This window comes from Spea bombifrons, chromosome 4 (genome assembly GCF_027358695.1).
Source record: "Spea bombifrons isolate aSpeBom1 chromosome 4, aSpeBom1.2.pri, whole genome shotgun sequence".
Lineage (NCBI taxonomy): Eukaryota > Metazoa > Chordata > Amphibia > Anura > Pelobatidae > Spea > Spea bombifrons.
In genome coordinates this window covers 6,303,954-6,314,381 of record NC_071090.1, presented here as the reverse complement: position 1 = coordinate 6,314,381, position 10,428 = coordinate 6,303,954, and the positions used below count along the sequence as shown (strand labels likewise).

Below are 10,428 nucleotides of genomic sequence, written 5' to 3'. Positions count from 1 at the left end.
CTTTTGCTTCTTCTGGTGCACCTGCTTTTGTGGACTACAACTCCCAACACCTTCATCATCAGCACGTCTGAAAATGATGCAAATTATTATGAAGGAACACAACACAGTCCATAGACCTTCATTAGTCAGCTGAGTTATTAAGACTGAGCCTTTCTATAGACAGTATCATAAGGACGCAGGAGGTACAAACACTCTGCCCTTTTTGGTTTGAAGAGTCAATAACGCCTTTAGAGATTCAGTAGTGGAATTGGGTTCACTCTGTGTTCGATAAAAAGCTTTATTTTATTTTCATTTGTGTTACACTGTATCATTATCATTATAGCGCCGCGCATTTATCTCTTATAAGAGGAGAGATTTAAAAAAAAATAATTGTACGTTCCACAATACAAAGACTGGCGTCCCGGACCAGCCGGATCTCTGCGCGTTGTGAAATTACATGAAAGGGTCTATTCATCGGCAGACGAACGCTCGCGTTCCATCAAAGTGTTAGAGATTACAAACAAAGTATCTTCCTTCTCTTAAATAAAATACTATCCAGATGCAGACAATAGCCGGATAAGTGGGACGTCGCCCTCCGGCCACTGGAACCAATGCGATTATTGCAACCAGGCGCCAGCAACATTTTGGAGCAATCGGTTTTCCATAGATTTGTCATAGAACAGTCAGCTGTGCAGTCACATGATAAAAACGCTCCTTTGTGTAACAGCGGCCTAATATGATATACAGTTTGCTCAGAAATTGTGGCTTTTCAGCACAAATTGGGTTTTGGAAACATATGATCTTTCGCACAGTCCACCATGGAACACTCTGGTTTCCCACTTGATTGACGGAACATATATGTTACATACAAGGCAAAGTGTGGCACAGCGCACCAGAGACAGTCAATCATGCAATGACATGAAACAATATACACAATATAGTAATCATGACTATATCATAGTAGAGCAGCGCATGCTCACACACTAACAACATACACTAAGACATGCAAACTCTAATGCCTTATGGTAACACACACTCACGCAAACACCATACACTCACACACTAACACCATAGAGCAACACACACACACTCAAACACCATACACTAACACACACCCACTCAAACACCATACACTTACACACTAGCACCATACACTAACACACACCCACTCAAACACCATACACTAACACACACACTCAAACACCATGCACTCACACACACTAACACCATAGAGCAACACACACCCGCTCAAACACCATATATTCACACACACTAACACCATAGAGCAACACACACCCACTCAAACACCACACCCTAACACACACCCACTCAAACACCATACACTTACACACTAGCACCATACACTAACACACACCCACTAAAACACCATACACTCACACACACTAACACCATAGAGAAACACACACCCACTCAAACACCATACACTTACACACTAGCACCATACACTAACACACACCCACTCAAACACCATACACTAACACACACCCACTCAAACACCATACACTTACACACTAGCACCATACACTAACACACATACTCTCACTTTTTTCGACACTGTACACTCACACATATGTACATACATACGTACACACACACATACACACACTTCATCTCTCAACATGAATGCAGCTTGTCAGCTCTCTCTCCACTCACCCATTGCACATAGCCCTTCCTTCACTGCAGTCTGCACTACTATTACTACCGTGAGGTCACATAACCTACATTACATGACCCCACCGGGCACCTCGGTTCTTGGGGCACCTCAGGACACCTCTGTCTTTGAGTAAGCTGTTGGATGGTGCCTTGTTTCCTACTGGGAATCAGGTGGATTCCAGGAAATCCAAAGAGTGTCCTTCACTGACATTGGCCATGTTCATAAATGGTGGTAAAAATGTTGCAGTCGCCATATGTATTTATAAAATAGAATGATGAGATTTTCCCTAGACTTGGATTGTGAATGCACTGGATATTGAAAATGTATAGATCAAGACTGGATTAAAGTCATTTCTGCATGGTGCATTATATATATATATATATATGTGTGTGTGCGCGTGTAATCCCGTGTTATAACACGCCATCATAGGACAGCTTTACAACGTGATGCAATGGTGCCTTTTGGGGAATCTTTTCTTTAAACTTCCATCCTCTTCATTCTATCGCTGTCTGTTTCGCAACGCACTAGACCGGGGCTCAAAGGACACGGGTCACATGATCAGGAAGTCACAGAAGCTGCACGAGGTAAGAGAGAATAGGTTCAATGAGGAGAAAATTGGTGTTTTTTTAATTCACTATAGCTGAGCGCGGGAGCGCTTTAAATATTAACCCTTTAACAGTCCATCTTAAAGATTCGCTATGAAGCAACAAAGTACCGGTAGTTCTGATAAATGTAGTCACCTGTCTTGAAACAAGGGCTGCCAAGTGGCCATTATTGGCCCGGATTGACCATTTATTTTTTAAGGGTCAAGCAGGTGTCGAGTGGGATATACTTCGACCCCGCTATATAAAGATGGCTTTTGCAGGGAGAATGCTGTATTCTCTGTATATCGCACGATGTTACTTTGTTATCAGTTGTTTCAGTTGTATCACTGGGATACACTTTGTGTTTTTATTGTATGGACCTGTACGGTTCTTCTTAGGTACGATGTATGTCTGTGCTACGCTTGTCATCGGATTGCTGATTTGCTCTTTACGCCAGAAGATGTGCATTAATCATCGATTAGATTGTAAGCTCACGAGAGCAGGGTCCTCTCCTCCCTTTGTATCAGTTTGTTATTCTGTGCGATTTCAAATTATTCCACTGATTGTAACAGCGCTACGGAATCTGCTGGCGCTATATATATAAATGTAATTAATGCGCACGATAGTTGCGTGAGGGGGGAGTCTAATGATTGATTCCTGCCAGTGATCACACAACCCAGAGGGTTTCCCTTTCTAGCTCAAGAATGTTTATTAAAGTACCTACACATAATATACATTCTTCGATGGCGGGGGCTGCATGGGGAACTCATCTGTCCCTTTATTAACCCCTTAATGACAAAGCCCGTACATGGACGGGCTCAAAATGCATGGGGTTAGGGACCGCCATTGTCCTTAAGGGGTTAAAAAGATAATTAAAAAAAAAGAAAAGACGAGAACAGCATGATCTAGGATGATCTCATTTCCCTTAACCAGAGTAGAATATGAGAGAGTCCGCTTCCGGGCCGTGTGACCCTGAGAATCTGCCCATCTACCCCGAGACCCTGAAATTGGGGTAAATACCCAAGACCCTGAAATTTCCCCGGTATGGTATTAACGTTTACTTTGAAGTACCTACAATGCAGGCATCAGGTAAGACGCAGCCTATAACTCCTATGGGTCCCACTTTGATAATAAATGCAGTATTAGTATAACACAAAAATTACATTCATTAAATCCCTCAGTATTTTAACCAAGGCGACCGGTCAAATATATTGACACTAATGTGAGGATACGCTTTGCATTAAACCATAAAAACATGACTAAAGAGCTACATACATTACATAAAAGACCGTAACCAACGCAGATCGGTAGCAAAAAAAAAAAACTGGAAACACAATCCAAATTGTCACCCATCCCCCGCACCCCCAGCCTTTATATTTGCCCCAGAACACATCTGCAGTTCATTCTGGTTTTTCGGCTGACTCATCTTCTTGCTAATTGTCTGTCCCAAAACAAGAACCGTGAGAACCCGATTAAGGTAAAATTTGTGCTTTATTTTCCTAAAAAATTTTTGTGTCACTTTAAAGAGATACTTCAAGCCTGTCCCCCACTTTAACGGGACCCCGCCAAGTGAGTTATTATATTAAATACACATGGTTTGGTTTTTTTAGAGGTATAGTATGGGGTTGATTAGGATTTTAAATAGGATTTTTAGGATTTTTTGTAATGTGGTTTCAATTTCTCTCTCTTTCTGCCTTGCGACCTGCATTTGCATTGCCTCGCCTAAAACATCAAAGTGAGAACTCTGAGCTTTCTAAGAAATATAGATGGTTCCACCTTCTGGAGATTTCTCTGATGATTTCTCTATATTTAGAACTTTTCCCCAAAATTGCTGTATAAAATGTGATTCTGGTGCAATATTTCATGGCTAGCCTTACTGCGGTAGCAGCTAATAGAATGGTCCAATCAGCAGAAACGTTGCATTTGGTTGCTACGGTGATAAGACTCCTTTATCAAACTTTGCACCAAACTTACTTTCTACTCATAACCCACCAGAGTCCCTTTTTTTTCTCCAAGGGTCCTCACTCCCATGTAACTGTACTGTTATTCCTTAAAAATCTGACTTTTAAGATCACAATTTTTATTTTTATTTTCAATTATTCTTTCCCAGAATGGGCGAGACAAGTTTTCAGAAGGGAACCAAGCCTATAAAGCTGATAGCCGCAGCATGTAATAATATGGGGATCGGAAGAAATGGGTGCTTACCATGGAATCTACCGTAAGTAATCTAGCGGAATGCATTACACTTTGATTGTTCTAAATGTTGCCCCTTGTGGCCATTAGTGGAATAGCATCTGACCTTGATTTAGACTCTTCAATATTTAACGTAAGCCCATGGGTCAATTAACCCATTGCCACATACCACACGGAAAATCGATTTTTTAGCAATAGTTAGGAACAAATTGCAAATGTTTTAATTAAAATGGTGACCCCCCCTCCCATTTTTTCTGTATAACGAAGCATACTGAGAAACATAGTGGGGGAGGCATAAAAAAGAGAGTTCTGGTGCAGAATTTCTAGATGTTCTTATTGCCATAGCATCCAATGGAATGATCCAGTCATCAGTAGCGTTCCACTTGTTACTATGACAACAAGAATACTTATTAAGTTGCTAGCCTTTTTACCTAAAGGTCAGAATAAATTATTGGTAAGCAGCAGATATGCAGGAGTAGCTATAAGTGAATTGTACTAAAAATTTCATATGAAAATCTTTAACGCAGGAAAGAATACAAGTATTTCATAGACAAGATAACATCTGTAACGCAGCCCGGTAAGTCTGACATTAGATTCCATGGTTCTATATTGTGAGAAAAAACATGTAAATCAGCAACTGAATAATTAAAAAAACTGAACACGGTGCTTGAAATTGACTGTTCAATAATTAATATAATTATTCTAAAACAATTCCCTAGGTTTCACAAGGTGGATGATGCCCTTTTGGGTCAAAACCTTACCATGATGGTGGATCTACTAGGGCTACTGCTGCCCTTCCAGCAAGCTGTAGATGGTTAGACCATCTCTAGATGTGAGATCAGCCCTCATAAATTCCAAGGTGTGCTTCTTTTGGAAATATGTCCATGGGATTTATCAGGGTTGGTCCTACATCTTGAGATGGTCTAACCATCTACTAGGACACTTATGGGAGTCTGAAGCGGAAGGGGGAAAGCTCCATGGATTTTGGTAGGGGGAAGAAGATGAGGTAGGAGGGGAACATAGACGTTGGTAGGGAGTAGGTATGGCCAGACACCTCTTCTACCAGAATAGAGATTAAATGCTGCCACAAACGCCCAGTAATAAACTCAAACTCCTGGAATCCCAAGGTAAGAAGATAATTGCTTAAGTAGTAGTGTCTACATTTTAAATTAGATATATATTCTTCAAGGCGCCAACATTAGTTGCTATGTATGGTATAGTTTACGGAATTGCCAGGAACTTTATGGCATAGCTGCCAACAGTCCTAAATTTGACAGGTTACTTCCGACAGCCAGGATTATGTCCTTCTAAATGTCGTAATTCCAGGAATGGCCAGCATCTGAAGCTGAACCAGGACTCATAAATCCAGTTTCTCAGTATTTTACATAAACGTTGGGTGCACTTTTCAGGAAGACGAGGACACATAGCACCATCTGCTGGCATTTGTGTTCTTCACGCGGAGAAGGAATATTCATGCAACATTCCCAGTGACGTTCTAAACGCCACGAAACAAAATACCAAGAACCAATGGCAGCAGTTCCTGAAACGTGCAGCAAACTATATACCCTTTCTAAGGGGAAAAGGGCACATTTTCTATAGGAAGAACATCTCTAACTTCTATAACTTTCTATAACTTAACCCCTTAATGACAAACCCCGTACATGTACAGGCTCAAAATGCATTGTTTTCATTGGGTTTAGGGACCGCCCATTGCCCTTAAGGGGTTAAAGAGCAATGAAAACTCAGTTCCCAGCATGCAGCTACCTCCTCTTCCTGAATTATGACTCGGTATCATGACATCACTTTCTAACGCAAATATTTTCCATTCAGGAAAGAAAAATTTAATTGTTTTGGGCCGATTCTCATTTGAGTCCTTTGACGAGAGGTACTTGCCGCTGCCTAACTGTATTATTGCACTTCTGAGCCGAAAAGAAAGGTAATGGGTTAATCGGATTGAAGTTTATTTTATAGTTTTTGTAATGGAGTTCTTTTTTCCCCCGTGTCATCCCTGGAAACTTCTACTGTTCTCTATGGGAAGCAGAGGGGATAAAGCTGATTTGGGGAATGCAGGGCTGGCCCTCAAGGGGTAAAAAGTTGGCAAGGCCAACCCAACACCAGTCTCCCACCTAGAGATCAAAGACCACCAAAGAATGGAAACAATGACAACAGACAAGAACCATTAAGCCGCTCTAGTCTGCCCAACATTTCCCTCCATTCGCAAAATATCCTTCCTAGTTTATTAACCCTTACTGTACTATTTTTTCCTGGAAGCTTTGGCCAAACGTGGAGGGTTTCCAGGTATGATCAGTGACCCACACCATGCCCCTAAACACTGGATCCACAGAAAAAGCCGTTTAACCCTGCATTTCAGGGCCATAAATGCTATGGATTCTAGGAAAATACATTAACTATTCGTGAGTCGCATAGCGTTAGCTATGTGTTAATGTTTTGTAATGTAATGAAATTACAACGATATAATCTTTATGTCTAGCACTCTGCCACCGCATGCAAGCCACATATGCCGCGATGAAGAAGATGTCCTAAAACTGGCCTCAACACCCCCGCTCTGTAATGAGGTTGAAACCATATGGATCCTGGGGGGCGCTGAGTACTACAAAGTAGGTACAGCGGGGTTATGGAGTTGTTTAACTAAATCTGCGTTATGTCTTTCACGGCTTAACTTAATTCTTACGTTTTTGGTTTATTTGTGTAATTTGCAGACCATGATGCAGCATCCTTGGTGTGATGAGATCTACTTAACACGAGTTCAAGCTGATTTTGAATGTGACACCTTCTTCCCTGAAGTGAACCAAGAGATTTACAAACTGATGGAAAAGTAAGAATTTTTCCTTTGTATTACAAATTAAAACGCTGTGAGGGATGAGCGGGTTACTCGACCCTACAGCCGGGGACCCATCCTATGCCGACCAGGCCTAAGAGCGGCAGGATTAGGGGGTCGGCAGTCGTTCTGCCAAATAACGGAGAACCTCTGGCTCCCCGAAAAGCCATTACTCAATGGGTCGGTTATAAAGGAGATCAGTGATCTTCCCAACCGGCCCTCTATGCTGAGATCAGTGGCAGCCTGTGGCAGAGCCAGCATTATCCAACCAACTTCCTGTCCTGAAGGATGATTTCCTGTCTCTTTCTCCCAACCCCATCCTTACAAAGGCTGCATGAGCCAATCAACAACAATCAGCAACTTACCCACCGGGCAGAGATAACGTAATGGTGATGAATAATTACCCAGAACTTTTTTTTTACCCAGAATTTTTTTTTTCCTGCTATAACTCACAGCTTAGTGAATAAACCCCAGAGTGCCGATTCTTTGTGTCATTTATTTATTGGCCGTTCCCGTGGTTCCTGGAACCTGTCGGGGGGTAGCCTTTTTGGAACGTTTGACACCCATTTAATCAGACGCACATATTTTAACCCCTTAAGGACAACGGGCGGTCCCCAAACCCATTGAAAACAATGCATTTTGAGGCCGTACATGTACGCGCTTTGTCATTAAGGGGTTAAAAATATAATTTCACTTTAATATTTGTAGAAACAAAAACACATGATTAATATTCATCAATATTGAATGTATGCCCCTCTCCTTAATTTCCATAGCAGCTGCAAGTCTTATTTTATTAAAAAAAATAATAATAATTACTATAAAACATTTTATAGCGTAAGCTGCTTTTATATGTGATGGAGCAGCATATTTATTTTGCAATCATCTCACAGATCAATAAGTAATATCCAAGTGGAATGGTTAGCAGGAGATTGGATTCTGACCCATTTTAATTCACCTCTAAATCTATTAGGTTAGTTTGTTATGATTAATGAGAATAGAATAAATTTGACCTTATTTCTCCCCGGTTTTGCCCAATTCCCATTCTGCTGTACTGTAGATTACACAACAATGATTTTTTTTTGGTGCAAATCCCATTTTAATATTTTTACCAGCAGGATCTAATAATATTGCAGAAAAATAGTGAATATGTTGAAAATATGTTTCTTGAGCTTAAAATGTATTTAGTTATAGTTTTTTTTTGCATTTAAATGTCACAATACTTTGTATTTATAAAGCGCTGGCGGCTTCTGTAGCGCTTTTACAATAGGGGGGTCAGGTCATCCACTTAGGCGATAAGGGCCCCCCAGTGTCCCGTTGCCCAAAGGGCCATTTACACTATGGAGGCTGTGCTGAGCCATAGACTGCATTAAAAGGCACTTAAGATGCATAGCGCCGGGATATGATGTCATACCTCGACACTTTGTTTCCTAAAGACATGTCACACCCTTTAAAGCAGTGAAGACGTTGACCGCAGAGGGGGCTGCAGGGGACGCTACCCTAGGTCAGGCTTAGGGCAGCATGGAACTCAAATCACTGATAGGGTTAAAAATTAACAATAACATTAAAATTGAAAGTATATAACCTGACAATAATGATTTAGGAATGGTAGAATCATTCAGGTTCTCTATTAATTATATATATATATATATATATATATATATATATATATATATATATGTATATATTTGTATTTTTATATTTGTATTTTTATATTTATATATATATATATATATATATATACATATATCTTGATGTTTTTTTCACCCACATTATATTTATAGATTATATTTCCATGATATTGTTTATTTTGGTTATTAGAAAATGCGCCATGAATGAAAAGCATTGTTTTTGTCACTCTGCAGTTTTCCTGGAGTTCCTTCTGAAGTACAAGAAGAAAACGGATTAAGTTATGTATTTCAAGTTTATAAAAGAGCTGAAAATATCAAACGCCAGTGACCACTGGATCGAGACGGAAATTGTAGCCAAAGCAAGAAAATAAGTAAAGAGTAGCCGATGGATCGTGATAAATGGTCGTTTTAAGGAAGAATGTGGAAAAGTGACCGCCAGCGGGATCCTACTTTTCATGTCCTGTTCACCGATTGTGCATCATTACGGGAACACAAAGATGTTATATACATTTATAATAATATCTATATATCTATTATTCCAGAAAAATTCCAAAAACAAATCACAAAATATAACATATTCCAGATGACATTCATTTTTTAACCCCTGGTTGACCAGCTGTTAAGTGCTATAACTCACAATCGTCGTTCTGGTTTAAAATAAAAAAGAATGCTTGATAAATGTAGTTTTTCTTTATTTTTCAGCTATTTTTATGGGGAAGGGGGGTTTCTTTTACCATGCGTGTCTCCTCAAAGGAAGAGAAATGTTAGAACAAGAGGTCATGATCTAAAACCTTTACTGATAGGTTGGCAGATGAGCAGAACAGCTTCCCAGCATAAGTGGTAGAGGCTAATAATTTAAACATGCATATTATAGACACAATGCTATCCTGAATCTAAGACCAGGGACTGATTAAGGTCTGATTAAGCAAATGCTACCAAGGCAGCAAGTAGCCACATTAGGCTGCTTGCTCCACTGACCGATCGCTTCCTAAAGACAGCGATCTGATTTCATTCTTAACTTTCTCTTACTCTCAGAGAGGCTGCCAGTCAGTCACGGAGTGATCAGTAGCACTCATTCTCCCCAAAATCAAGTCAAATATCTAAGTCTCACATGTATACTTCAGAAGCCCTTTGTCGGGGAAGTAACGGAAGGCTTGCCATCGGCTTCGTACCCAACAGGCTATAAGTTTTATAGCTAGACAACCAGAATGCCACAACATACGACACTCATGATTGGTAAGCCCAGTTTGCCAGCTACATACACTGCCGGCTCACCCAGGATTCCCTAAGACCAAAGGGGGGGAGTCAAAATCGGTGAAACAAGGGCAGCGGAGGGGGGCAACACTTGTTTCTACAAAGCACTTTTATATGCATTCTCCCTACGTAGTTATTGCTGATTGTTGTTATAACATCGGATTTTCAGTCTTCCCGAAATATCCCACGTATTTAACTCTAACGACTAAAAATAATAAGTAACAGCTAATTATAATAGATGATACTCAATGACATTTCCTTCGCAAAAATTAAACC

General features: G+C 40.3%; 1 protein-coding gene across 2 annotated transcripts; it reads left to right on the top strand.

The window, feature by feature from the left end:
* The first annotated feature begins 2,172 nt into the window (after nt 1-2,172).
* LOC128492918 (dihydrofolate reductase-like) lies at nt 2,173-9,577 on the top strand. Of its 2 annotated transcripts, none has more exons than XM_053465684.1 (7): nt 2,173-2,238; nt 4,349-4,456; nt 4,959-5,008; nt 6,262-6,367; nt 6,923-7,049; nt 7,152-7,267; nt 9,133-9,577. In XM_053465684.1, exons 2-7 carry the CDS (start codon nt 4,350-4,352, stop codon nt 9,224-9,226), a joined length of 600 nt encoding a protein of 199 aa, XP_053321659.1. In that variant the 5' UTR covers nt 2,173-2,238; nt 4,349; the 3' UTR covers nt 9,227-9,577. The 2 variants fall into 2 exon arrangements, with proteins under 2 accessions (XP_053321659.1, XP_053321658.1); XM_053465683.1 differs by lacking the exon at nt 2,173-2,238 and adding an exon at nt 3,614-3,715.
* The last annotated feature ends 851 nt before the right edge of the window (nt 9,578-10,428 follow it).

What these genes read in the sequence shown, in the direction of transcription:
- LOC128492918 (XM_053465684.1), top strand. Translation starts at nt 4,350, where the DNA reads ATGGGCGAGACAAGTTTTCAGAAGGGAACCAAGCCTATAAAGCTGATA. An exon ending in TGCTTACCATGGAATCTACC is followed by an intron (nt 4,457 to 4,958) that starts GTAAGTAATCTA and finishes TCTTTAACGCAG; the next exon opens with GAAAGAATACAAGTATTTCA. An exon ending in AACATCTGTAACGCAGCCCG is followed by an intron (nt 5,009 to 6,261) that starts GTAAGTCTGACA and finishes TTTTCCATTCAG; the next exon opens with GAAAGAAAAATTTAATTGTT.